This window comes from Drosophila gunungcola (assembly GCF_025200985.1).
Source record: "Drosophila gunungcola strain Sukarami chromosome 3L unlocalized genomic scaffold, Dgunungcola_SK_2 000009F, whole genome shotgun sequence".
In the NCBI taxonomy this organism is placed as follows: domain Eukaryota; kingdom Metazoa; phylum Arthropoda; class Insecta; order Diptera; family Drosophilidae; genus Drosophila; species Drosophila gunungcola.
Window position 1 is genome coordinate 1,173,025 of NW_026453181.1, and position 27,295 is coordinate 1,200,319.

The following is a 27,295-nucleotide window of genomic DNA, read 5'->3' on the forward strand; positions in this document are numbered from 1 at the left end:
ACAATCGACTGTATTGCATAAAAAGATGCTAAACACAGTATATATTCTTGATCAGGATCACTTTCCAAGTTGATCTATCCATGTCCGTCTCTATGGACGTATGGACGTCGATATTTTTGAAACTATAGAAGCTAGAGATTTGGCACTTAACAGCTTAACTTAGATTCTAGCTATGCCCACGCAGCGCAAGTTTATTATGGAATGGGACACGCCCATCCCAACACCTGCATTGCAATAATATACACATTCTTAACAAGGCTGGTAATGGTCTTGTAACTGTTTTAAATTTACTGTCTCATTTAACTCAACTATTCAGGATCCCTTAAAGTTATTGGCTACATAATTTGTTCACTTCTGAACAGATTTATAAAATTAACAATTTTCAAGCAATGGCTACGAAACATCACTTTTTAATGTTTTATTTTAATAAGGATTTAAATACACTCTAAAGTGCCTTCTTGATTATTTAAAAAAATATTGTTCTTTGCTTTTCAAATAACAATCCCCATTATTTCGAGCGTCACTGTATTGCGATCTAGTATGTGTGGCAGTGGTAAAGGCGAAAATGTAAAGTGACTTTTTGGGGTTGGCACTCTGGCCATCGTTGCGGTCAATGGGGGCTGTGTGGGGCTGTGTGGGGCTGTGCGGGGCCCAAGGTGTAACGACCCAGGTCTTTCTGGCCTCCTTCAATGCCGCCACAGACTCACACAACACCCTCAAACAGACACTCACACCCACAAGCTGGGGGGAATTACATTTCCGGTTTGGGCCGTTTGCGGAAGTTTCGCGTCAAATTAAATGCTCAGGGCTGAAATTATGACAGCTCCCGAATGGGTGGAAACCACTCGTATAAATACGCCCGTCTGGAGCGAATAGCCATCAAATCGTCAGCAAATTGACCAGCGAACATGTGGAAAGGATTCGGTTGCGCACTGCTCTGCCTGGCTGTGGTCCAGGCGGCTGTTATCCGTCCCGAAGCGGATCCCGAGGTTCCGGAAACGACCACTAGTGTGGTTATTGCGGATCAGGAGGGGGAGTTCACGACCGAGGAGTCCACCACACAGGCGGCTCCGGCTTTGAGTCGCGATGAGGAGGCCAGCATACTGATTGATCCCGCCCCGGGAACTCTACATGAGGATGGCGGCGCGGTCCAAGAGAAGTCCGGAAAGCTCCTGCTGCTTAGTACTCCGCCCAAGCGAGGCCACGAAGTGGAGCGGCAGCTGGAGGAGCAGGACGACGAGGGGGAGGACAGCAAGGCCGATGGCGAGCCAACCACAACTGAACAGCCAAAGGAAAGCGATGAGCAGCGGGAGGAGCTCTCCCCTGAAAGTCCAACCGCAGAGAGCAGCACAACTCCGGCCACGACCAAACTGTTTGCCGTCGATGCCACCCCGGCCGGAGTGGACTCCCCGCCCCCGACTGTGGCCATATCCCTCTCGCAGGACAATGCCAACGAGACGGTCTCCATTGCCGAGCAGCCGCAGGTGCCCGGCGACAACAATGCGGCCGTGGAGCTGGCCCTTGTGGAGCCGGAGGCCGAGTACGTGCTGGTGGATATGGATGTGGACGGCGGCCACGACGATTTGGACCTGCAGCTGGCCAGCTTCACGCACATCGACAGCGACGTCCACTTGCAGCCCGTGGTGCATTCCGTGGAAATCGTGCCCACCAGCCTCGATGATCCTTTGATTGTCAATTACGTGCACAATTTGCGGTGACTCGGCCAAGGAGGCGTGCCCGGACGAATCAATTAACCCGGTGCGGTTGACCTCGGACTCTGTTAAAGCTGCTTCTTGACTCTTTTTACGACCTTTGTTACTTCTTGAATTAACTTCCCAAATGGCTTTTTAATAGCCTTTAACGAATAAATGAATAAAACCATAAATATCCCTTGAAAGAGATTATTTGGAAGAAAAAACTATTATTTAATACCCGAAAGTTAATATTAACAATTTTAGGTTTTGAACTAAAAATTGTATAAATGTTTTTCGTAAAAAAAAAAAATTATTTTATAAAATCTAAAAATTTATATTCGACTTATTTGATCGCAATTTTAAGGAACCTTTTTGTTCCAAGATTTTTGTAATATTTGTTTAACGTAGTATTTGCTTATAATTATTTTTCACGGAACAAGATTTGTGTGGTTTGATTTAATTCCTTAATGGATTTAATAAGTGTAGATTATGAGTTTCATACTTAACCCTTTGTGGTAGTTTTTTTAAAACTTAAATAAAACAAATCGTTTCATTAATATGTTACTTTGTGTTAACATTCGCTTCAATTTAATGCCGTTCTGATCCACCCCTCCGTTCTGAACGCCACCCGCTCAACAAGTCCTTCCCAGCTTAAGGCAGGTTCAATGGTCTCCGGCGGACTTACCATCCGCCTCCCCCACCCAGATGGCATACTCGTTATTCAATTTGAATCCCCACGAATGTGGGGAAGTCTAAGCTGGTGGCAAGTCTAAGCTCCTCCTCGCCTTTCCGCATGCCACGCACGTTCCACGGTTAAAACTTTGCACATCCGCACGTCAAATTTAATTCGCATGCCGGGAAGAGGAACTCTCCGGCTGTCTCTGGAAGCCAGAACCAGTCACAATTTGATAGAAAACAGTTTGTTGCCCGACGCTTCTCCTCCTTTAATAGGGAACAAAAAAACAACATTTAACAAAACATTCAATGACGTTAGACAAACAAAGTTTGGAACGTGCCAGAACTTCCGGTCGATGAAAATAAACCGAGTGATGATGCTATAATTTGTACAAGCATAAAAACTTATAAAATCTTACCTGTCAAGTTATAGAAAACCGCAAAAGTTGCGTTAAGAGGGGAAATATTGGCTTATCTATTTATTTATTTGTTTCTCACTCCAAACTGCTACACATTTTCCATTAAGTATCCCGAAAAAAAACAATTGTCTTTAGGTAAATAACAATTAAAAACATTTATTGGTTTACATTCCAAAGTAACTAAAGATACTGAACTGTTAACAAGAAGTTCTCACCACCTCTGCTCCACATGCGTTGTGTACGCGAATCCCCGGGATCTCGGAGCCTGCACCAGAGGCTGCGATCGCAGGGGAATGGCCACCGGAATGGAGGACGGCGATCGGGCCACGAAAACGGCCGGTCCCACGTTGGCGGTGAAGACCACACTCTCCGCATCGGGTTCATCCTTGGATCCTGGTTGCGGCGTGGGTTTCAGGGGATCCGTGCTGACCCCACAGACCGGATGATCGGCATTGCTGTCGGTCGCATTGCTGGCCAGGATCTGCTGCTGCTCCTCAAGGTTCTGCTCGGTGGGCAGACGGAAGGCGCGACTTGGTCGGTACCCGGCTGGCGGGTAGGGAGCCTTCTCAAAGGCACGACTTGCTAGTGAGTCCGCTGCCGCAGGAGCAGAGGTAGTGGTGTCCAGGGCATCCCAGTTGGGGGTGGTGCTCCAGTCCACAGGTGAATCCGTAGTGCTGGTCGGCAGCTCCTCCAGAGGCAGCTCGGTTGTGGAGGCCAACTGATCGGACCTCCGAACCCGATCCTTCAATGGGCACCTCCTGGACCTCGACTTCCACTTCGCCTGGCAGCCAGAAGGCGCGTCCTTGTGGCCTGTAGCCCGCTGCTGGATAGGGAGCTGCCTTGACCTCCACCGCCTGATCCTCCTGCACACTCACTGCATAGCGATTGATCCTGATCTGACGCGCTTCGATTTCGGCGGGACTGAAGGCCCACAGGCACAGGATAACGGGTAGAAGACACTGCATGCTGAACTCTCGATCGGCCCGAATTTAGACCCAACTGATTCCAGCCTCGTTTGGGGGCGACACTTTTATATAAAGTTCTCGAAAGCGAGAGTCGGAATATAGCCGGGAATATAGACATGAAGCTTCTATATCGACGCGACATCGATTAGGCGCACACTTAATGATTTATTTTGCATAGGTTTTTGTTTGTTTCTGGTCTCCGTCCGCACAACCACGTCCGCCGGCGACTCATCCGCCATATCGCCCACATTACAGCCGGTTCCCAACTGCCACACTGTCCGATGTCCACGTCCGATTCGCCATGTTCTGTGAAAATTAAATGCGTTTCGTACGTGACACGCAGCCCAATTCCCAACCAATTGAAAGCGAAAACGAAGCGAAGTCGACATCGACATCGACATCAACCACTGTTGTCAATTGCATTATGCTGGAATTGTCAGTTTGAGTGTTAGAATTTTTGATTAAACGCTTATAATCGATATTTATGCGATCAACGATTCGGCGTTGAGGTGAACACCAAGGTCAAAAGGCCCATTCGTCAAACGATTGTTTTAAGTCACGTCATTACATGAAACGAACTGGTGGTGATTTAATATAGTTAATAGGTGCGAGATAATGGATTATGATAATGGGAGCTTAATCGTTTGGATTAGTTTATGTATTTTCAAGCTTATTTGTATTATAAGCATTTTGTTTTTGTTTGTTGTTTCTGTATGCTTTTACCTCTTAAGTTACAAATATTATAATGTTCAAATAGCTTTAAAAATTTCAAAAATTTATATAAAATAAACTGCTGTTAAAATTTTTTTAATAAATTTGTTAAAAAATAACTATTTTTAAATTTGATTAAAATTAAAACTAAAGAAAATACTTTGAATTTGTTCTAAAATAACTAAAAGTTTAGATCAAATGTTAGCTTTGGCAAACTTGTGTGTTTATAAAATAATTTATAAGAAGCTTAGAAGCCAAGTATAACTTTGTTCATATAAATAACATAAAAATGTTCACTTTTTTGAATTATTTTACTTAAAAATGATACGGACATGTTATTATTCATGTTACATAAAAGGTCAAACTTTCTTAAAATTAAGCAAATGGCAATCGAATTAAAAAAACTTAAATTTAAATGAATTTTAAAAACAACATAATGTTCTCCTACTTACAAAGTAGAAATTTTACGTTGGCAGTTGCAGGTTGGAATTAAACAAGTTTAAACATAATCCAATGTCCGCTATCAAAATAGGACTGATTGAATTAAGTTATTCTCGAAAACAATTTCTCAAATTCCAAGATCCCAATATCCTTTAACTTCACGCTAAATTTACGACCAACCAATAATTCCATCTGCTGTCACATTAAGAGCGTTTAAATGTTGAGCGATTGGATCCATCGAGGTGGAGCACTCTCCCCGATTTTGGACTGATTGCTGGCGGAACCTCGGACTTCTGCATCTGCTAGTTCTTTCTGGTCACGTCGGAGGCGCATAAAGACGCCGCAGACACCGCCGATCGTGGGCACAGAGACTAAAGCAGAGTGCCGACGTCAGAGCATAGGTCCAAAAAAGGATGCCTACATTGGGTCCACGCAGCGCACACTAAACAGCTGCCCATCCAAGTCCTACCTATAAAAGCGCCCAGGGGACCTCCCCAAGTCATCAGTCGCTGGTTCAGTCTTCCCGCAGCTACACTTCCATCACATCAACTCCAAAATGGCCAAAATCCAGGTTGTCCTTGTGGTGGTGGCTCTAGCCTTTTGGCCATCTCCGAGGCCCAGCAGCAGCGCTATTCGCAGCGTTTGAGCCGCGGTCGCTCGCGGTATTCCGCTCGCCAGGAGCTGGCTCCCGCAGACGGAGGAGCATCCCCGGATGCCGTGACGCCCTATCCCTCGGCGGACGAGCTGAAGCCGGAAGTGCCCTTCGATGAGGCGGCGGCTCCTTCGGCCGCCGAGCCCACTCCGGACGCCGTTTACGGACCGCCCGATGCCGCGCCCAACAGCGTTCCCGACGAGGTCTACGGCCCTCCGGACGTGACCGGAAACGATCTGCCCGCCGCCGCCGACATTCCGGCGGAGCAGCAGGCTCGCTTGGTGGCTGCCAGGCGGGCGGCCAATTACCGGAGAATCGCCCAGCCAGTTTCCTATCGTCGAGCTGCTTCCGCTGCCGCCCGTCCGGCCAAATTGAGCGCTGCCCGCTCCACCGTGCGACGTTTCTAGACGAAATTCCAGGTAAGTGATTATATAAAATCAACACGCCGAGAAAAGTGATAGGTCAAGAAACAACGTCTGTCTTACTGATTAGATTATAAAAGATTAAATTAATTTACAATTTCTTAACAATTTTTTGTGAAGACAAGGCTGCAGTAATTTTACTATTTTCAACTAATTTTGAAGATATTTAGTATAACTCTTTAGATTTTTAAAATAATTATGATTTGCATGTCTTTGAAATCTAGACCAACTTTTTAAATGGGAAATTATCTTTAAACAAAAATTTTAAATATTTAGTAATTGTTTTTTTCGTATTTCAGTAGCCGACTCAAAACAAAAACCCATGACGATTCAACGGAGCCACGATGACGACACCAATACACACGCGCACACTTTTCCCACCTGAACACACAGACACACTCACGAAAACCTTTCCCGATTAAATTCTGAAGCAAATAAATCATGTTTTGAGATAGACATTGAGAACGTTATTTTCTGGCAGGCAGTGAGTCACTTTGAAACGTAAACAAACTCACTAGACGCGCCCAAAAACAAAGTTTCTTACGAATTCGATCAAGATGGCTTATATGGGGAGCGTGGGTAAAGGGGAATACCAGAAACCGGTTTTTAGGACGCACGCTTCACAATGCGATGACGATGCAAAAGCTTCTGGGATTGCCCAAACCGCAAATTAACCTGTCTGGATCATACTTGCGAATATGAAATACTCTTACTCCCCAGCTCAAAGTAAAAAAAAAATGCAATTTAAAACATATTTCTTAAGTTTTGTTAATAAGTAGTGAAACTTAAAAAAGAAAAGTTTTATTTTTAGAACTGAGAAGTTTATATTCTAAGAAACTATAAACATTTTCTCGAATTTGTTCATTTTGGTACTCGCAATACTTAACATAAAACTTGCAGTTACAAATTGGCGTAGCAATTTAAAACATATTTTCTAAGTTTTAAAATAATTAAGTGAAAATTTCTATTCTAAGATAATATGGTTATGAATGCATAGAATTTCAATGCATATGATTAACCAATTACATTATTCATTAACCGACAAATTATTCAAATTAATAATAATGTAAATACACAATAAGTTTAAAAGTGTAAAAAAAGTGCAATTTAAAACATATTTCTTAAGTTTTGTTAATAAGTGAAACTTAAAAAAGAAAAGTTTTATTTTTAGAACTGAGAAGTTTATATTCTAAGAAACTATAAACATTTTCTCGAATTTGTTCATTTTGGTACTCGCAATACTTAACATAAAACTTGCAGTTACAAATTGGCGTAGCAATTTAAAACATATTTCTAAGTTTTAAAAATAATTAAGTGAAAATTTCTATTCTAAGATAATATGGTTATGAATGCATAGAATTTCAATGCATATGATTAACCAATTACATTATTCATTAACCGACAAATTATTCAAATTAATAATATATGTAAATACACAATAAGTTTAAAAGTGTGCGAAGGTAAGTAAAACTGTTAGAGGGCTACTAATACAACTCAACTTGATATTCCCATTGTCACTAAAATTCAAGTAGTTTTTACAGCTCGAAAGTTAGGGTATTAACAAGGTTTGCAAGTTTAAAAATGCCTAATGTTAAGGGAGAACTGCAGTTCTTTGAATAAAAACAATGACCGCGAAGTTCCACGAATTAAAAAGCGGTATATTAAAGAAGATTCAAGCATTTAATCAAACATTTCATCAAAATTGATTGGCACAAAAAAATTAATAAAATTTAAATGATTCTTAATTAGAATTTTTCAATTTTAATATTCAAAATAATTATTTTAGCACTTTGACAAATTAAATTTAATACCAAGTCAGAATTATATGTATATGTAAGTCATTGAATTGATAATTAATTATTACACATTTTTTTCTGTGTACTTTGTCATCGGACACAAAGAAAAGCAGTGATCGAGCAGAGAGTGAAACTTATTTAAATAATCTCATAAGCTGTCTCTTCTCAGTTGTCGCAGAAGATCAGACCAGTTAACATCGCGAGGAGCCGCCAGTGAAATTCGTATAGAAAAAGAGAAATTCGCTTTGCAAAAATGTTGAAATTTATTTGTGCTGCGGCTATCATCACCATGACTCTTTTGGAAACCATCCAGGCCCAGAGACCCTCTTTTGCGGGTTTGAGACCACCAGGTGGACTGAGCCAGAAGGACAAATACCACGCAACTCAAAACACAGCTGTGGAGAATATTACCGGAGTGTCTATAGCTTCCAGATTTGGAGAGGAGAGTTCGCAGAAGCCTGCTTTGATTAATCTACCCTATGGAACACCCCAGAAACCGCCAGTTGGAGTTCCCCTAGTGCTACCCATTAGTACCAACGACTTGGAGGGTTCTCCAACAGTGGCCAACCGATTTGGAGCACCTGATTCCACAAACCCAAATGCTAGTTCCACGACCACTGGTGCCACAACCACTAGTTCCACCACCACAGTGGCCCCCGTTCTCAGCGAGCTCCCGGTCGATGCCCATGGTGATCGAGAGTGGGTTAACTACTTGAGCACGCTGCCCGTAGAAAACCAGCCCTTCTGGTTCATAAACTACCAGGCCATAGAAGCCCATCGGAATAGTTCCAGGCCTAATGTGGGCGCTTTGGAGACGCGGGGCTCTTTCTTTCGCGGTTAAAAGCATCAATCATCGATTTTTTAAAGTCTTCGCTTAGATTAGTCCTTACATTAATGTGCAATTATTTATTTGTTTTATAAAGAATACATTATATTTAACGAGTGTATGTCTTGACATAACCCTGTCAAGGAATATGAAATCAGTATTGATAAGCTTGATTTATTATTATTGACTTATTTAATGAAAACATGATAATCAGATTAATTTTAGCCTTTGTCCGATGCCTATAGAGCTTTCAGTTTTAGTTAATCAATTGAGAGGTGATTTTTAAAGCAATATAATTGCTTGTTTTGAAAACGAGCTTCACTTGCCAAGAGCTATTAATGATCAAGACATGATCAGAGTACTCTCGAGAAATCGAATGGAAGCGTTTCAGACTTAGTAACTATACCCAGAAAAAGTGGTGACTATTAACTACAATTTTAGTTTTAAATTATGGATTATGGATCCAAAATGTCGATTTGGTATCTTACATTATGAATACCAAATTATCAACATTTTATCAATATTCCTTCATTTAAGGTAATATTGGAATATGGATATTGTTTGTCAATTATAGTACATAATAAAATTTTATAAATTGAATGCGTAGAAATTGATTTTCTTCCTATTTTGAGGTTCTTAAATATTCGTATTCAGCATCATGACGATCCGTCCTTATTTCGGCCTTTGTTAATAATGTTATTTCAGAGTTTTGACATATTTGTTTTAAGTAAAATAAGAATATATATGATTCGCTAGAATCACTTTTTCCTAAGTGTTAATAACCTTGCCTAGGAACAAAAAAGCAAAATGAAAAGCTTAAACAAATCACCATAACTTCGCACTATTAAAAACTGAGGGCTCATTTTACAATTAATAAATTAGACTTTGCCCGATGTCTATCAAGCTGTACACACAACACAAGAAACAATGATTTAGACGAGTTTTGTGTGTAATGTTTAAATACACCGCCTAATAAAATGTGAGAATTTTTCGTACTTAAATTTAAAACTTTTCATGTTTAAACGATCAATTTACTATACTTAAGTTGTTCACATTCACAACTTAAATTAAGAAAATTTTATACTTGCATAAAGAATTTTTCGTAGTCAAACCAATATCTTTCGTACCTTCTTTAAGTACTTTCCATCTTGTCTAGGCTTCTGAAATAAGCCATCTAAGCTGAAAACTCTATTTTAACACCTCTAACAAACAAAACTGTTTTTTTATGTAGAAAGATTGGAAAGATTTGAATGTCTCAACTTGCATACTGACCCTTTTGTCTGTATTCAAAATAAAATAAATATAGTCCTTCATATATGAACATATTAAATATGTCGACATGTTTTGGCGGTATTTAAATATTTTAACAGCATGGTCCTTTTGAAAAATAGTTCTCTAAAAATGGCTTAGCAAATCATTAAAATCGTGAGCCAGCCACTTCAGTTTAAAATAAAAGGAAGGCATTACAAATGCATTGAAAGGGAAGAAAGTTTCACAAAAGACCTGGCAAAATATGCACTAAGACGAGGAGGACAAGAAACCCTTCAAACATTGCCAAAGCAGTTCACATGTGAGGGCGGATATGCAAAGGAGTCTGAAAAGGAGTTGGTGCCCCACAATGGGTATTGCCTGAGCTATTGTTAGGGCCAATGAGTTGCAATAGGTTGGTGGTAGTTGGAAAACTTTAAGCGTTGTCCTCAAATGAGCAAAGCGGTTAGAGCTTTGCAAAATACAGCACTTGCAGACGGACACATTTTGATGAGAAAATATCTTTTCTGAGAGTTTAAAATTGAAATTCTAATTCAAATTTAATTATTTGTTATTGACTGTAACATCCGATACCGCGTATTTTGTTGTTGAATTTTGTACAGTGCAGTAGTGTTACTTCAGCAACGATGCTTTTTTTTTAAATTAATATTATCAATTGTTTATAGTAGAAGCTATTTGATACAGTCTTCCGAACCGTCTAGTTCCGACTTATATATTACCTGCTATAGAATAACGAGTTTTGGGAATGTTTTATCCAGATGGCTTTCAAACTGTGAGACCAACTTGCGTATAAAAAGACAGACGGACAGTCGGACATGGCTAAAATGACTCTCATAGACCTTAATGATGCTAATTAAGAATATATATCCTGTATTGGGTCGAAAATTTCTCCTTCAGTGCGTTGCAAATTCACTTAATTCATTTTAAAATTCCCCTTGCAAGGGTTTATAAATTAATAAACAATTTTCTTTTACCAAAAATATATTTTCAACGACAAAAACAAATTCAAACAGAAAAGTGGACAAATGAAAAACATTTAACTATTGTTTACCAGCCCAATTGCTGTGGAGCGGCGTTGTAGGCCAGGTAGTAGGGCTGCTGTCCCGCTCCGACGTAGTAGAACTGGGGCGTGGGAACTGCGGGAATCTGGGCAACAGGAGCGACGGGAGAAAGCGGGAGCCACTACCTCATCCACGGGCAACTCCTCCAGGCGAGCGATGCGTTGGCGCAGGCGCTTGGGCTTGGCCAGCTGCAGCTTGGCCAATCTCTGGCGGCTGCGCAGGCGAGCGGGAGCGGAGGATGGCGTGGTAGCCTCCAGGGAGCCCTCCTCGGTGTCCACCTCTTCGGTCTCTGGACTGGGCTCAAAGTTGTCTACCGGCGGCTCCTGCTCCGTCGGCAAGGCGTCCGTATCCACATCCTCGGGAGGTCCGTAGGTCAGAGCGGGCTGTTCGGCGGCAGGCTTCAGTTCGGCAGCCGAGGGATAGGGTGTGGGAGCCACCTCCTGCCGGGCGAATGCCACCGGACGCAGGCGCTGAGTCCGCCGGAGTGGAGCCTGTGCCGCACAAGACACGGCCCAGATGGCCAGCAGAAGAGGGAGCAAACTGAGAAGCTGATGACGTGCCATGATCGTGGGACTTGCAGTGGTGTTATGTTGGCTGTCGTATATGGAGCTTTAACTTTTATACCCACAAAACACCGATGGTGGTGGCCCTGCCGATCGGCGGACTAGTGGTCAGCGATTCTAGCCCGCCCCACGACGCCGTGCATTTTAAGCAGAGCGACGCGATTTGAAAGCCATCAATGCGTATGTCAAGCAGGCGCCGCACAGTGGATTGGAATTTAAAGTGTTGTCTAAACTCTAGCACTAGTTTTCGATATGCCTATTTGGGTGGACCTTAGACAATAAGCACATTTAGTTTTTTATACTGTATTAATAACTAACAATGTTAAATATTAATTATTTTTTATTTTCAGAATTCGCTAGAATTAGAAAACATTTGACATTTGGCTTCTCGGACCAAATTTCTTTAAACTAAAACACATTTTCAATGTATAAAAAAGGGAATATAAAAAGAGAACATGGTACCCTTTTTTAAGAGACATATAATTTTTAAATATAAATATCTAAACCAGATAGCTTTATAAGTATTTTGGTGTTTCTTATAAATGTACATTCATTTTATTCGTAGAGCTGGGCATCGACATGTCCACCCCATTGCTTATGCGCAGTGGGGCCAAGTTAAGTGTCAAAGTTAAGTACCCCTGGGTTATAATTGACGGCCTATGGTTATGGCTAAGACATGGGCCCTTGACTAAATATTGTCACGTCCATAGGCCATCGAAAGGGTGTCCCTCGCTGTGCCAAATATGAGTGGCCAAAAACTTCGGTGTATAAAAGTGCCGCGGCTTCCAGTTACTGACAACATTCTAAGACAGTTCCACACCAGCTCAACATGGCCCACAAGTTCACCAGCTCCCTGCTCCTGATCGCAGCCATTGCTGCCGTTTCTCTGGCAGAACCTGCACGGTTCCGTGGCCGATCCTCTCGGCTGCAGTTTGCTAGACAAGAGCAAGCTCCAGAGGACCAGGCTGCTCCGGCCGATCCCGCCGTGGATATTGCGCCCACTCCGGCCTCGGCTCCCTACCCGCCGGCTGGAGTGACTCCGGAAGTGCCCTTCGACCTGCCCACGGAGACCGAAGCTCAGCCTGATCTGACCTACGGACCGCCAGCTGAGCCGGAAAACACCTACGGACCACCGGACAACACTTATGGACCACCTGCCGAGCCTGATAACACCTATGGACCCCCAGCTGACGATGCCCCTGTTGAGCAGGCCCCTCTGGATGCTGCCGAGCCCGTTCCCGCAAGTCTGATCCAGCCCCGTAATGGACGCCTCCGCAGCCGCCGTCCCGTTCCGGAGAAGTTGCGATCCGCCCAGATCATTCGCTCCCGACCAGTGCTGGTCTATACCATCTAAAGTGGGTCCATCGTCTTTGTTAACATATGGATGGAATCGAACCATTAGGATACATATATTTAAATCTGTTGCTAAATAAATAAACGATTTGTTGTTCAATATCTTAAAAGATCAAATTTTATGTAGAGACTAACTAGTACAGAGGACGGTTTCTAGAAGTGCGTTGGTCAAAAGTTGGTAGTTGAAGCTGATAACAATAATATTTACCTTTTTCAATAAACACTTTTACAATAAATAGCACTAAGATTCACGTAAAACCTATTGCACTATGTAAAAGAATAAGAAATAAATCATGTAGATCCTATAAATGTACCCGACTAAAATCAAGACCGTACCGCCTCACGATTCTGTACAACGCCATTATTTCTCTACCATTGGCCATCCACAAGACCCTGGATATAATGTTAACATGTTTAGTGCAGTAATATTTGTTAATGAAGAAAAATAAAAAAGAATACCAACCAAATAAGTGGTATTACTCCTCAAAATCTATGATAATAATATTATATTTTGTAAAATTATTTAATTTAGTTTAAGCATTTTTGTTTAGTATATTACTAAATTTAAATATTTTCCCTTTGATTTTTATTAAGTGGGGTTTTTAGTTATTTAAAATATTAAAATTTTAAAAAAATTTAATTTAAATATTTTTGGAATTGATTTTAATATCTGAAAATTGTATTTAAATCTAAGCCATATTTAGATTAAATAAAATGTTTTTAAATTCCAAAACTAATATTTTCAACATTAAAAAAAGTATTTAATTTTAAATCATTATTATGATTTAATATTACATTTAAGTTATAATGTATACAATTTTGAATTTAATAGTCAGATATTTATTTTTACTATTCCATTTTTTATCAGTGTATGAGGTTCCATATCAACATCAATTATAATTTTTAAATTAAATCATATAGATAAGCGGTTCTTCTTAAAGTATTTTAATATTAACATACGTAAAAAAGGTCAAACAACAAAAGACGAAATATTATTAAATAATATTTTTAGCACTTGGCACATCTTTAGTTTCAAAGACCCTGAATTTTGCTATTAATATGCTTATGGATGAAACGTGCCTATTGAACTGCAAGCTCAATTGATTTTTCATAGCCTATTTTGTTTCACATGAATACAAAATTTGTCAAACGAAATTATGAACTGCCAAGAACCCCAGATCCAAGAACAAACAATCTCAAATGTTCACAGCGACCCCAAAGCCCAAATCGAGTGTTAATGAATGATACCATGGAAGGGAAGGGGAAGCATATTCGAAATCATAGCATTGGCCATTTAATTTCGAAAAAGGGTCACGTATCGGGCACATCAGCGCCGATCAGCGCAACATAATCAAAGCTTTACCGGGAACAAGAGCCTAAAAACTGAAAGTGACGAGCATAAATTATAGCAAAACTCGATCCGGTAGCTTGGGACTATAAATAAGCCAAGTCGGATTGGGAAATCAGAACAGAAGCCCTACAACCGCGAAAATGGTCAAAGCCAGCTCTGCATCAATTGCTATTCTTGTCCTGAGCCTGCTGGCTCTGAGTTCGGCAGAGCCTCTCCGCCGCAGACTTTCAGCCCGTCAGGAGGAGGCTCCACCAAGTCCTTCGCCCACGGGTTATCCTGAGGCGGGAATCACGCCCAGTGTTCCCTTCGATCTGCCCAGCTCGACCGCCAAGCCGGAGAACACTTACCTGCCACCGGATAACACCTATGGACCCCCTGATAACACCTACGGACCACCAGACAACACTTATGGGCCACCTGAGGCCGACTCCGTGCCAGTGCCCGAATCCGAGCCGGAGCCACAGCCCGAGAGTCCCATCGAGACTGATGATATTCCAGAAACTGAGGAAGAGTCGGTAGGATGGTGCCAAGCTGCAGCCCGCCGATGCGGAAGCGGAGGAGGATGTGCCCCAGTTGGTGGAGGATGAGGATGGCACAGTGATCGTCGTGGCCAGCAGTCTGGATCAGCCTCAGCCCGCCCAGAACGCGCGCCTCTACCAGCGATTCCCCCAAGGACGGCGTTACCGACAGCCCGTTCCCCAGCGACTGATCCTGCGTAGAAGTTGGTAGACTTCAAGGAGTGTTTCAAGAAATCAAAAGACTCGAATTTAGAATTTGGCGACTTAAAGCTTACAATTAAATCGTTAAGACAAGCAATATCAAATTATTATGTGACCGAAATAATACATTTTGTTAATCAACTATTAGAGACTACAAATTGAACTAATTCGAAATCCGTTTTTTTCCGTTACAATAAAATTTTAGAAATATACATATACTAAAATAAAACCACCGTCTTATTTTTATTGACTGCAAATAAATAGTTTTTAAACAAACATTAAAACATTGTATTTTCTCATTTAATACAAACATTTTTTTAAGTACATTTTGTATTTTTTTATTAAATGCAAAAAAAATTTGAATTCTATGAGAGAACAAAAATGTTAAAATGTTTTTAAGTATCAAAACAATAGTAGGTAAACATGTAGTAAAAGTTTGTTGATGGAAAACTTCTTGTTCAGGTGTTGATACTAGTTTAGCACAACACATATGTAATTATTCACATTGAAAATATAACAGCGTTGGACATGGCGAGATCGAAATCTACTGCCCTTTCAGTTTCAGAAGGAAACCGTTTACCTTAATCTTAGTAAAACGAAAAAAATGTATATTTATAAATAATAAATTTTTTTAAAATATAAAATAACACCGAAATCTACTACGTTTTCATAACATCCAGCGCTTACACCAGCTTTAGTCATCACCGCAATGGGCACGTAATGTTGGACCTGCCTTAAAAGTCATCGGCCTCGTGGTTTCTTTGGGCCAATTCATTGGGCAGTCCCCAAGGCCATCCCTAGTGGGTATTTATAGGCGCCACTATGCCACACCATGCAGCAGTTCACGCTAGCACATCAAAATGTTTGGTTATCCAATTGGTTCTCTGGCCACCCTTGCTCTGTGTTCCATTCTCTGCCTGAATGGAGTCGAAGCGAATCATTTGAGGTTCCCAGGACCCGCGAGGGGTAGATCCCTGCCCCTGATCCTGCAGAGGCAGGAGCAGGCACCGTATCCTCCAGCTGGACTGGTGCCGGATCCGCCATTCGAGCTGCCCACGGAGGAGGCGGTGGAATTCCCTCAACCTGATGAAACTTATGGGCCTCCAGCGGAAACTTACGGACCGCCAGCGGTGGTGGAAGAGCCAGCAGAGGTGTACGGACCACCGGATCAGACATACGGTCCACCCGATCAGACCTACGGACCCCCAGATCAGCCAGCCAACGATGATAGCTCGAACAACTTGCCACAAAGTGCAGCTATCATAAATTTGGCCAGTCTGCCGCTGCCACCACAAGCCCAGTATGTTCTACCGCTCCTGAACCGTCTGTCTGCATTCCGTCCGCTGCGTCCAGTTCTACAAACTCCGCAGCGTCGCCCTGCCAAGCTCACGGCTCGTCCACGTCCCACTCCCGCCAAGATTGTGAATGCGATCAAAGGAACTCCCGTGTTTCAATCGACTCCGCTGGCTTTGCCCTTCGTGGATCGCCGCATTCCTTTCCGCCCGCAGCCATCTCGCCTGATAGTGAATGCACCTTTGAGACGCCCATCCAGGCACTAGAGCACACCATTCACCATTCTGACCCAGAGCAGAGTGCACCAATGTTATACATACGTTGTAAATAAAGTTTGTTGTTTATGTCTAATTTGCGAACGGAAATAAGTAGATAAGAAACTCAGAAGGCCAGCCGCTTCATCAGCAGGTACATGTGCTGGTCCACCTCGAAGCCGTGGAGATTGTTGGCGTCGCCTTGCAGTCGCATCAGCAGGCCGCCGAAGGACACGTAGGCGGAGAGCCGGGATGCCTCGTTGTGCGCCTCGTCGCCCTCGATCCGGTAGATCTTGCCGTACATCACGTACTCGAAGCTGTCCGCCCGCGTGCCCTCGTGCTCCATGGGGTTGTACTCGCCGCTGTCCGGACAGCCGTCCTCGCGCAGCGTGGTGGCCAGAACCAGGCGGAACTTGTCGCCCAGCTCCATGGGATACAGCCACGAGTTGATGTCCAGGATGAGGTCCATCTTGAAGGACTCGGACTCGCAGTGCAGGCGGGACACACGGTCGAACTTCTTGCCCTCCGGATCCATGTCCTTCACGTTGAAAATGTCCTCGAAGAGTACTCCAGCCATGTTAGCTGCAAATAATATATTGTGATTGTTGTGGATCCGTTCAGCGGAGTGCCAAAAAGGTGTGCACCTTACCTTGTGTCGGTTTTGTCCTCTATATATGGTAAATCCTTTCAATGGAGGTAGTGTGGTTTACTTGTAAATCAGTAAGGTTTATTTAAGCAGAATATTTTAATATAAACCTTTGTTAACTACAATTTTCCATGTCTTAAATATTTAGCTTGCGCGTGTTTCAGAATCAGTGATGCCAGACCTAAATAGCGGCATTTGGCGTTGCCACACAATCGCAGAGGTAGTCAACAAAAGTGGTCGCGTTCAGCAAAATATCGCATGTGTAATATATCGTTAAAACTCATACATAGCTTAAAGATTACAACCGTTATAACCTAAAAAACTAAAAATGTGGAAAAATTGTAAATCATAGGTGCATGGGTGTGACTCCAAAAGTTATGTGAGATTTATAAACTATATATAATGTTCTTGCGTTATTTTGTTTCGAATACTCAGGGATAACGAAGATCAGCTGATCCTAACATTTTTCTCAACTAATAAGGTCGTCTATACGCTTTGGAAACTAAAAAGATTTTTATATATTCTGTTGTCCTCACGTTCTCCCCTTTAATTAGCGATTCCGCATCACGCTCCCATCTCTAGCCGTGTAGAAAAAGAGTTATAAGTGTGACCATCACTCTGCGAATACACATCCCTAAGATTAAGAACAACAACGAAAAAACCACCGTAAACTGTTATTTATTTGGTTAAATAAAACTCCGAGGAACTTGGATAGGTAAACCTACGGGTACTCAGAATAAATCTTGAAGAGTACGATGAACTTACCCCAGAAAACCTAGGCCAAACTGCATGCTAGCGGAATGCAAAAAGTATGTACCCATAGCGAGTGGGCGTTGAAATTATAAACAAATAAACCCAATTCGTTCCTGGCTGCAGAATGTAGAGGAAATCAAGGTGTGTCCAATTTGGGGTGATGAGTGGTTCCCGCGGATCGAAGGCTTTACGGGATTACGGGATGATTGCTAGGGTAAGTCCACGGTTAAATGTTTTCGGTGATGGAATTGTGGGACTTCTATGTCCAATGTGTAGCATCTGTATGTATAGATTGTTAAGATCGTATGTAACTTTGTTGCGGTGCTGGCATTTATTACTAACAATCGGTTGCAAGACCCCGAAAACTGTAGACTCGTCGAGTTTTGTGTACCTAATACGAAAGACTTCAACGGACCCCTCCCCTTTCTTCAACCCCCTAACGCCCTCACCCACTCCAGCCCCCCCTGACAGCCCCCCTGCCAGCCATTACCCCTCCTATTTTGCATTACAAAACTGCTGTTATGTATTCACTTCTTTATTTTCGCTTTTTGTGTCTGATTTTCGCTGCCGTTCGTGCTTTTTGCCCCGTTCTCTTTCAGTTTCGATTCCCAGCTCCGGATTCTAGCTTTAATTCGCTTTTTCAACAGTTTGGTCGAGGGCTGTTGTGTTGTTTAAGTGAGTTTTGGTTTTCAGCTTCTGCGGGTGCGGCTCTAATGAACCATTAACCCTGCCCAGGGCCGGGGGGTGTTCTGGGCTCGGAGGGCTCGGAGGGTTCCCAATCTGTTTGCCAGATGTTCGTCGTAGCCCAGGGTCATCGGCTCTCTTCCAGTTGCATTTTCTTTGTGCTCGCTTTTCATTGGAAACTCCGCTGCCTCGGAGAACAGACGACTCCGGATCGCTCAGGTTGCACTGCTGTATCTCTATATATCTATCTATAGCTCCTCGGGTAGGTGCTTGTGTGTTTGTGAGTGTGTTGCCTTATCGTACAGCCGGATTGCTTATCAGTGGTTGCCTTTATGGGATCTTATCAGGCGCTAGCTCCATCTCCCTCCCGCTCAAACAAAAGATTAAGACAACAAACTGGGAAAATTTCTGGAAGCTTGCGTTCGCTGGAAATGCCAAATGATAAAGCGATCAAATTCTAAGCAAAGGCAGCTCCTAGCTTCTACACAGTAAAAAAACGGGTGTACACGAATGAACGAACTTGTTGATGTAAAAACAATAACAATAACACGCAATTAAATAAAAATTTTGTAATGATTTAACTTATTTAGTAAAGTTTTTTTAAGTGAAATAATCTTTTTCACTTTAAATACATAAATGCTTATTTATTTTAACGCAATTAGATGCGCATTTTTCCAAAATAACGAGAAACCTATGTATCTTATGGTCACATATTGTAAATATGCAGTTTACTTTAAGTACAGTGTTGATAACGTGTTGTTTCGGGAACTTTTCGATTTGCAATATCCGAATTTAATAGACAATTTTGGTCATATTTTCTCTGTGCATAGGTCTTATCACTATTGACACAGCTGGAGGTTCTGTTCTGTTCCGTTGCTGTTTCTCTTTTTGTTTCTGTTTCGGCCTCACCTACTGTTACTATTTCTGTCTGTGTTTTTGATTCTCCGCCTGCTTCGGAACGTGGCGCATTGCGAGTGGAGCAATTAAACAGTTCTTAACTCTTTTGCAGCCCATCTAAACTAATCCAAACCAAAGGTGTATGGGAACTATCCTAAAAGTAGTAAAACAAACCAAAAAATCAGAAAACCATAAAATACGTAGAACAGAACATTAACCCTAGAAGTAAAGCGAATCGCAGCTGGTGCCGGTGTCCCCCAGGAAGAGGTCCCCAAAAAGCATACATAGTTACACAAAGTGAATAATAACAACAAAACAAACCAATGGTACGCAGCCGTACGCAGTGTGTCCAAGGAGGATGCGGTCTCCCTGCTCACGGACAGCGGTATCTCGCTATCTTCGCCGCCGGCGGCGAGGGAATCTTCTCCAGGCCCTGCCCTAACGATCAAGCGGCGGAAGAGCAGCCTCGCCAGTCTGCGGGATGCCTGTGCGGAGGAGGAGGAGGACGGTGCGGAGCAGGACTCGAAGGATTCCGACTACGTGCAACCGCCGCCGAAGAAGTCCGCCCGCAAGGGGGAGTCAGTGAAGCGGAAGCACCATGTTTGCAGCCACTGCTCCAAGGAGTTCGGCGGCAAGACCGATCTGCAGCGCCACATGCTCATCCACTCGGACGAACGGCCGCACAAGTGCAAGGATTGCGGCAAGAGCTACCGCCAGGCGGTGAACCTCAAGAACCACATCACCACCGCCCATGAGCACCGGAAGCAGTTCTCCTGCTCCCAGTGCCCCAAGACCTTCGCCCTCAAGGAGCGCCTGCGCCTTCATATGCGTCTGCACTCTGGCGAGAAGCCGTATCCGTGCGCCCTATGTGACAAAAAATTTGCCCGGGGTGGCCAGGTTAGTAGCAAAAAAGGTTATATATTTTGTAGGAATTTTTTATAATTTTATTTATTACCTTTTTTCTTGGTTTGTTTCTATAAAAGTATTGTCATCTAAAACGCTGTTTTAGAGTCTTTCCTTACCATCTTGCTTTGATTTAATTACAAAAAAATAATTATGTAGATACAACATTTTTTGTAATAATAGCAAAGTTCTTATTTATTGATTAAGGAAAAACTTACTCCCTTTATAATTAAAAAAAAAACTCTAATTTCAGCTACAGCAGCACATGGTTTCGCACCACAAGACGAGCATCCAGCAGTTCAACTGCACCAGGTGCTCGGCCAGCTTCTCGACCAACGCCAATCTGCGGGTGCACATGGAGCGGCACGAACAGGGCATGGAGCACCGGTGCGGAATCTGTGAGAGCCAGTTTGCCAACGAGCTGGCCCTGCGAGCCCACATCAACCAGGAGCACCACAAGCTCACGCAGTTCGAGTGCGAGTTCTGCCACAAGACGATCGAGCCAGACGAGGATCTGGCCACGCACATGCAGAAACACGCAGCCGTGAAGACGCACGTGTGCGAGGTCTGCAACACGTATTTCACCCAGAAGAGCCAGTACAATGTCCACATGCGGATGCACACGGGAGAACGGCCCTACCAGTGTAGAGTGAGTTGCATGGCGATTTGCTTGGAAGCAGCTATAGCTTATACCTTTTCCGCCGACAGATCTGCCACCAGACCTTTGCCCATTCGAGCGTACTAAAGCTGCACATCCGCAAGCACACGGGCGAAAAACCCTTTCGCTGCCAGCTGTGCGAGGACGAGGTGGCTTTCTCCCAGCTGGCGCACCTAAAGAACCACATGAAGAAGATACACAAACAGCAGAAGCCGTACATGTGCGAGGGCTGCCACGAGTTCTTCAAGGTCAAGGTTGAACTGCAAGCGCATGCTGAGCAGTGTGCCAAGTGTCCTGCAGGAGGAGACGAGTCCTCGGGAAGTCAGTCTGAAGATGTTGTCGTCCTTTCCACCATTCGATTCAACATGGCCGTGGTACTGAAGAAGATTAGCTCGGCCCAGAAGCTGCGCCAGTTGGGTTACGAGAAGCGTCTGATCGACAATGTGATCATTGCATCCCTAAAGCTGGCTCAGCGACCCACGCACGATGACGCCAAGCTGACGCCTTTGGCCAGACTACGGCTGAATGTGGAGGAGTTCCTCAAGTGGATTGTGCCAGCACCCACAATGAAGAAATTCAACGAAGAATTGCTGTCCATCGACACGATTCTCGACAAGATTGCCACCATGTATATGAAGCAGAAGTAGAAATCAGGAGTTGCTAGCCAACGCAAAATGCAATTGTGCCATAGAAGAGGATTTGTAGAACTAGTTCTTGCCATTTAGTTTAGTTTAGTTACCCAAAGTTGCAGAACGAAACCCAACCAAATAATTTATCCCAAAGAAACATATTGATCATTTTGATGACTTACCTTACTTTAGTCCATATTTTGCTGCTACCAAAAAGAAAGTTATATAAACAATGAATGTGTTAGTTTGTATATCTCAATTTCCTATTGAAGGAGTTTAGAGTTAAGAATGAATTTCGATGCAATAATTTATATAATAATAAGTTTAACACAAATATGTTATTTACATTAAGTCTTGCCAGAGCAAAAGAATTATCTATCAGCTCAAGTACAGTTCAAATCAATGTGGCCATGCATATTAACGAATAAGCTTAATGCATTTAGTTGCCGTTTGTCTTTCCTAACCTTTTTTTCTTTGGCTTACTCGAAAATGTACAAGAATATGTGTAAAGAGTGCAAATCCAAAGTGTACAACCAAAAAAATGAAATGTAAATCAAAATACGCACCTCAAATAATGGAATAAATTAAAACCCATAAACAACTATTTTTATGTATTAGATTTCTATTGCCGAAGGCGGAAACTTGTTTTATTTTTCTGATGCGCCATGCGAACTTTCGTTGCAATTTAATTCCTGGTGGTAAAAGTGTATAAGGCAATCTTGTTTATGACGATTCTTACCGAGTGTTTGATGGGGGATACTAGCCGCAAATTTAAAAATCTACGATACCAAAGCATTTTAAAATTTAACGCTCCCAAAGAAATGAGATAAATAGTGTAGGAACTTGGAATATTTTGCTGGGTCGTGTCAAATAATAAAATATTATTGTTTGTAATTGTAACATTTAAATGTAATTCCTTTTCGTAGCTAAGATTCGTATAATGAATTTCGGATGTTAATTTTGCAATTGTCTTTATATAATTTAACGAAGGAACCTTTTCGACTACAATTTTAGATAATAATGGCTTAGAAACAAATGGATCAATGAAATATCTCATCTAATGTAATTAAAGAAAATCAGGTTTATGTTACCGTTGAAAAGCGGGAGTAAAATCTTTTCAGTTTTTGTAATAAATATTAAAAAAAATAGAAGAAAATGTTATTGCCTTTGCACCCTGGCTATGTAGGTAAGCATAGTAAATTGAAATGCTTTAAATACATTTGAGCTACAACTCGAATGTGTGTGATGTTTGTCAATCATTTTCGATGCCAATGAATGGGCTGAGGCGTTCCTGACCTTAGAGGCTCATCTCAAGAATTCCAAGCCATGTCCGACTGGATGCTGCATTCCATATTTGAATGCAGCCAAAAAAGCATCGAGCCACACACAAACACCCAGACACACCCAACCAGGTAGGCATCTAACCACATAAACAGTTAGGTACAAGTGCCCCATGGGTCCCTGCCCGATGGCCATAAATGGCTGGGCTTGTGCACAAATTTATAAGCCACTCACATTAAGGCGGCAAATATTTTTTATGGCAAACAGCGCACTGCATGCGAACTAAGCCCGGGCAGCGGTGGCATCAGCAGGCGTTGTGGCACCTGCCCGCGCCACCTACCTCCAGACCACCACCTACCACCCACCCCAGGCAATTAATGAAATTTCGCCAGCGAATTTATTGACGCGACCGTTAGTGTCAACCGAAATGAATTGGTTGGTGGGGGTGCTATTTGTTTGGCCGGCAGATGTATGTAAAATTTTATGTATCAAATATAGTTATGATTTTATGATAACCCGGCTCAGGCTGGAATTTTTCTCTGGACCCGGCCATTGCGTGTCTGTCACCTAAAGCTGCAGTTGCAATCTCCGCCAATCTACCATCCCATCCCATCCCACCCCATTCCATTCCATTCCTCCCGATCCTATGCGATCCCTTGGCCCGGGCAGCAGCTTAATGTCTACATTTGTTCTGGCCATTGCGTGTTCAGTGGCTGCCCTTTTTGCAATCTCAGCTAACTCGGTTACTGCTGCTCCCACTGCCACTGCCACTGCCACATCCACATCTTCTGGCTCCTCCACGCCACCCGGCGCAACTGCAAGTCAGGCACTCAAGCTCCTTCAGCTTCGGTCGCAGCTTCAGTCTCGCCATCTCCAGCAGCTGCCGCTGCCATGGCGCATTAGAACAAATTGCTCTTGTTACGATAGGAAGGATGGACATGCCTTTTGCCTTGTTTGGACCGACGGACAGAATGCCTCTGCTGGTTAGAGACCAGGCACACCTAGGCCATTGGATAGGCATGAAAACTTATTCAGTTGGCTACAGGAGGAATATGTTGTTGCTTGTGAAAGTGTTTTAAGTGGATAAGTAATTTCTAATAATTAGAAAACCTTTGTTTATGGAGTACAACATTGTACGAATCAGACAATTTTTAGGAATTTCAAATATGTTATATCTTTTTTTAAGTTTTTCCTAAAAGCCCATGTTTATTGAAAGGGTATCTCAAATTCATCAAACTTAATTTAAAGCCCCTTGTTTATTTTCCGAGTAAAATGCGCCGCGAATTCGTGAAACAAATAGTCAGAGACGTAAGTACGCATGTTTCGCCTGTTGGCCGGGGCTCGTTGGGGGCTTAGCCTCATCTGCATACCTGGATTTGACCGGGACAATGTTAATGATGAGAACACAGAGAAGGAGCCCGCTACAAGAGCCTCCGAGGACCAGGTCCCATTTCCGTTTTACCTTCGAGACCTGGACTGCAACAAATTGATTTGACTTTGGCCTAGGCTCCGACTCTGGGCACTTGCGTTAGCTCGTTTGGCATTATATAATGCATATATAATTCTTTTGTTGTCTGCGGCTAATTTGCAAATTTACGCTGGCATTGGGGTAATGTCATACCGGTTCGAGGCAGAGTCTTCAATACGAACCTAAGCCTAAGACAAGTTCAAGTTGAGTTGTTCACTGACATCTAATTTGTGCTGGAGTCGGGGACTGCCCAACTAAATTGCAGTAGCTAGCCCACGCCATCTAGCCAATGGCTTGCAGAGTAGATTTCCATAATTGCCTGGGAATGCTCAACATTTCGAAATTAGATTAACTTTAATGGTTGCGCGTTTTAAAAATAATATTCTACATATTTATGAAAACGCGATGAGCTTCTTTCAGACCCTGTAACCTTTAACTGGTCAGCCTTGACCACGGATTTTTTGGACCCTAGCCAAACGAAGCCAAGTCATTGGGGTCATTCAACTTCACCTGGCCGGGGAGGCAAAGTCAAAGTCAAGTCAAAAGTCATAAAAGATATGCAAGCCTGTGCAGTCTGACTGCCTTAACAAATGTACGAGTCTACAGATGGTTGTATATAGCCCTGGCTCTGGGTTTGGGTATGGGCTTGGGTTCGGGTTTGGGTTTGGGTTCGGGTATGGGTACGGGTCTGGGTGTAGGTACGGGCATGTGCGTTGCTTCGGTAATCCTTGGCCACGTCTGCGCTGCCCTTATTGCAACAGCAACGAAAACAGCCAAACAGCATCAGGAACAACAATTACAAATGGACGACTTCTTTGTTCTGTCAGCAAAGCCTGCTGCAGTAAAGCAGCCCAGAATCAGCATCAGCACCAGCACCAGTTGCATCTTGAGCCCGAGCTTCAGTCCGAGTTAAGGCCAAAAGAGCTGCGGCCCGAGTTTTGCGGTAGCAGCCCAAAAGAGGGGGCGTCGTCAGAGTCGTCTCCATCTCCATCTCCATCTATGCTGCCAGCAGCTGCTACGCATAAAGCATACGCTCGGCACTGGGAGAAATGAGGGTCACCAATTTGTAAGTTAACAAGACGATTGCCATGAATATTTTTTATTATTATTATAACGTTAAAGCGAAATAACTTTTCCGAACATAAAAATATAGTTATGATAATTTTTTTCCTTATTGAAATTTATAGCCTTTAACTTTAATATTGCCAAATGGAAACCTTTATAGCATTATAAAATAATAAATGATATTGCCACTCTATAGAATTTTCAGTAATTTAATGTTCATAATGAAATTCGTTAATAAATCAAAACATTTTTCAGACAGAAAATTTAAATTAAATTATTATTTCTACGAAAAAAATGAGTTTTTCATAATAAGTTTTATTGAGCAATAAAAAAAACTTTTTAGAAATCTGTGTGGCAAAATTGAGGATTCGAAATGGTTCGTGCGCTTCAAAAATATAGCCCTGAACCTTAAATTCGTCTTGTTCTTTGTGGATATTGTCAACATAATAATTTTAATTAATTAATAATTTGCATTATCATTTTCATACAAAATTTCATTATTTGGTATGGTATATTCTTAGAAACTTCAAATTGTGTCTAATGCCAAATTTTAACTACATTTGGCTCACCTTAAGGTAAATCGGTCGGAGATTTCTTGCAGTGTTTGCTGCGGATGCTGTTCTTTTGGGGCGTTATTGCTGGCCAAAACAAATATGAAGAGCTTGAGTCTGAGGCTGCGTCTCTGTTTCTGTCTAGGAGTCTGAGAAGTCAGAAATGTGCAACGTTATCATAACTAAGTGCATGTGGATGCGTGTGCTTGTGATTTTCCCGAAACGAAACGAAACGAAACCAAAAGAAACCGTCTGCATATGCATAATTCATGCTATTGAACCTTCTGCGGTTATGACTGGACATGGACATGGGCCCTGGACTTGAACCTACCCACGGAGATGGGGGAGCTTGGATCGGGGAGCGGGGAGAGGCAGGGGCAGGGGCAGGGAGATGAGATGGGGACCTCAGCCAGGCAACTAGAAAAATTATAATTTCACAAGTCATAATAGGATTTGCAATTCAAATGCGAAAAGGCAACGCAGACACTGAAAGCGGACTCAAGGCGACTCGAGCTGGGTTTCTTTGAGATTGTTCTCGTTGTTGTTGCCGTTTCCTTTCTGTGAAAATTTCTGTGGAAGGAGCGGACAACAATAAGAGGCTTCTCGGCCAGGGCCCAGACTTATGGCCAAGGCTCTGGCTCTAGCTTTGCCTCTGACTCTGGCCCTGGCCAATATGTCAAAAATATTAAGAGACATGGCCAATGGCCCCGGGAATAGGATCGGGAATCGGCATAAGAATCGGATTGGGCTGTTGGTGCGGGGATTGGGCCGGCTATCGAACGGAGATCATGCATAAATATGCAAACGATAAGAGCTCTCCTCTATAAAGTTGTAAAATTGACAAGCGTTGCAATGCCAAACTCTCAAATAAAGCAATAAACTGCGCTAAAACATCGCCGGCCAGGGATCGCGACTCCAGGCCGATCGGTAGCCATGGACCAAATGCAAAAATTAGAAATGAAAGCCAGCGGGCTGCGGCACAAATCCCCCCCTCAGCCTCCTCGCATGCTGCCCAGAATTTATGCCAATCTGACTGGGTCTTCGACGAGGGGATTGGGCAGATCCGATGGAGAGATGAGCACGGAAGCATCATCGTTTGTCACTGGCGCATGCAAAGGCTCAATTCATGATTCTGCATCGCCATCGAGGAGGAAGTGCGCCCCGAGTGACAGCAGGCAGCGCATAAAGATAACAAATAGCATTGCAGTGGGTTGCATCGTAATCATGTCAAGCTGCCAATACCGGCAGCCCCAGAAGGGACCACAACTTACGACTCACTTAGGGCCTGCTACTCTA

At 42.8% G+C, this 27,295-nt stretch overlaps 10 protein-coding genes across 11 annotated transcripts; 7 read left to right on the plus strand and 3 right to left on the minus strand.

Moving 5' to 3' along the window:
- Positions 1-871: 871 nt before the first annotated feature.
- Positions 872-1,885, plus strand: LOC128259751 (nucleolin). Its single transcript, XM_052992303.1, has one exon. The coding sequence runs from the start codon at positions 909-911 to the stop codon at positions 1,716-1,718; it is 810 nt and encodes a 269-aa protein (XP_052848263.1). The 5' UTR covers positions 872-908; the 3' UTR covers positions 1,719-1,885.
- A 1,039-nt stretch (positions 1,886-2,924) lies between these two features.
- On the minus strand, positions 2,925-4,288 carry LOC128259714 (uncharacterized). The gene is given in 2 exon segments (XM_052992264.1): positions 2,925-3,521; positions 3,523-4,288. Coding segments are annotated over 2 exon segments (753 nt in total). The 5' UTR covers positions 3,754-4,288; the 3' UTR covers positions 2,925-2,999.
- A 1,158-nt stretch (positions 4,289-5,446) lies between these two features.
- Positions 5,447-6,435, plus strand: LOC128259715 (uncharacterized). Its single transcript, XM_052992265.1, is given in 3 exon segments — positions 5,447-5,495; positions 5,498-5,976; positions 6,279-6,435. Coding segments are annotated over 2 exon segments (501 nt in total). The 5' UTR covers positions 5,447-5,461; the 3' UTR covers positions 5,965-5,976; positions 6,279-6,435.
- Positions 6,436-7,947: 1,512 nt separating this feature from the next.
- On the plus strand, positions 7,948-8,768 carry LOC128259803 (uncharacterized). The gene has a single exon (XM_052992388.1). It carries the CDS (start codon positions 8,029-8,031, stop codon positions 8,614-8,616), a length of 588 nt encoding a protein of 195 aa, XP_052848348.1. The 5' UTR covers positions 7,948-8,028; the 3' UTR covers positions 8,617-8,768.
- Positions 8,769-10,829: 2,061 nt separating this feature from the next.
- Positions 10,830-11,780, minus strand: LOC128259805 (titin). The gene is given in 2 exon segments (XM_052992390.1): positions 10,830-11,034; positions 11,036-11,780. Coding segments are annotated over 2 exon segments (576 nt in total). The 5' UTR covers positions 11,495-11,780; the 3' UTR covers positions 10,830-10,917.
- A 306-nt stretch (positions 11,781-12,086) lies between these two features.
- Positions 12,087-12,950, plus strand: LOC128259806 (fibrous sheath CABYR-binding protein). Its single transcript, XM_052992392.1, has one exon. It carries the CDS (start codon positions 12,324-12,326, stop codon positions 12,846-12,848), a length of 525 nt encoding a protein of 174 aa, XP_052848352.1. The 5' UTR covers positions 12,087-12,323; the 3' UTR covers positions 12,849-12,950.
- Positions 12,951-14,294: 1,344 nt separating this feature from the next.
- Positions 14,295-15,116, plus strand: LOC128259804 (protein TsetseEP). The gene is given in 2 exon segments (XM_052992389.1): positions 14,295-14,716; positions 14,718-15,116. Coding segments are annotated over 2 exon segments (588 nt in total). The 5' UTR covers positions 14,295-14,338; the 3' UTR covers positions 14,928-15,116.
- A 554-nt stretch (positions 15,117-15,670) lies between these two features.
- LOC128259698 (uncharacterized) lies at positions 15,671-16,561 on the plus strand. Its single transcript, XM_052992241.1, has one exon. It carries the CDS (start codon positions 15,778-15,780, stop codon positions 16,474-16,476), a length of 699 nt encoding a protein of 232 aa, XP_052848201.1. The 5' UTR covers positions 15,671-15,777; the 3' UTR covers positions 16,477-16,561.
- On the minus strand, positions 16,528-17,310 carry LOC128259699 (DNA-directed RNA polymerases I, II, and III subunit RPABC3). Its single transcript, XM_052992242.1, has 2 exons — positions 17,114-17,310; positions 16,528-17,046 (listed from the first exon to the last, which is right to left on the minus strand). The coding sequence occupies exon 2, from the start codon at positions 17,039-17,041 to the stop codon at positions 16,592-16,594; it is 450 nt and encodes a 149-aa protein (XP_052848202.1). The 5' UTR covers positions 17,042-17,046; positions 17,114-17,310; the 3' UTR covers positions 16,528-16,591.
- A 409-nt stretch (positions 17,311-17,719) lies between these two features.
- Positions 17,720-22,238, plus strand: LOC128259782 (zinc finger protein 239). 2 transcript variants are annotated; one of them, XM_052992345.1, is made up of 4 exons: positions 17,720-17,919; positions 17,987-18,077; positions 20,601-20,996; positions 21,056-22,238. In XM_052992345.1, exons 2-4 carry the CDS (start codon positions 18,024-18,026, stop codon positions 21,650-21,652), a joined length of 1,047 nt encoding a protein of 348 aa, XP_052848305.1. In that variant the 5' UTR covers positions 17,720-17,919; positions 17,987-18,023; the 3' UTR covers positions 21,653-22,238. The 2 variants fall into 2 exon arrangements, with proteins under 2 accessions (XP_052848305.1, XP_052848306.1); XM_052992346.1 differs by having other exon boundaries at positions 17,720-18,077.
- Positions 22,239-27,295: the final 5,057 nt, after the last annotated feature.

Bases quoted from the DNA above. Each gene is read 5' to 3' on its own strand.
- LOC128259751 (XM_052992303.1), top strand. From the start codon at position 909: ATGTGGAAAGGATTCGGTTGCGCACTGCTCTGCCTGGCTGTGGTCCAG.
- LOC128259806 (XM_052992392.1), top strand. From the start codon at position 12,324: ATGGCCCACAAGTTCACCAGCTCCCTGCTCCTGATCGCAGCCATTGCT.
- LOC128259699 (XM_052992242.1), bottom strand. From the start codon at position 17,041: ATGGCTGGAGTACTCTTCGAGGACATTTTCAACGTGAAGGACATGGAT.
- LOC128259803 (XM_052992388.1), top strand. From the start codon at position 8,029: ATGTTGAAATTTATTTGTGCTGCGGCTATCATCACCATGACTCTTTTG.
- LOC128259782 (XM_052992346.1), top strand. From the start codon at position 18,024: ATGAGTGGTTCCCGCGGATCGAAGGCTTTACGGGATTACGGGATGATT. The intron at 18,078-20,600 runs GTAAGTCCACGG...CTCTAATTTCAG, and splicing joins ATTACGGGATGATTGCTAGG to CTACAGCAGCACATGGTTTC. The intron at 20,997-21,055 runs GTGAGTTGCATG...TTCCGCCGACAG, and splicing joins AACGGCCCTACCAGTGTAGA to ATCTGCCACCAGACCTTTGC.
- LOC128259698 (XM_052992241.1), top strand. From the start codon at position 15,778: ATGTTTGGTTATCCAATTGGTTCTCTGGCCACCCTTGCTCTGTGTTCC.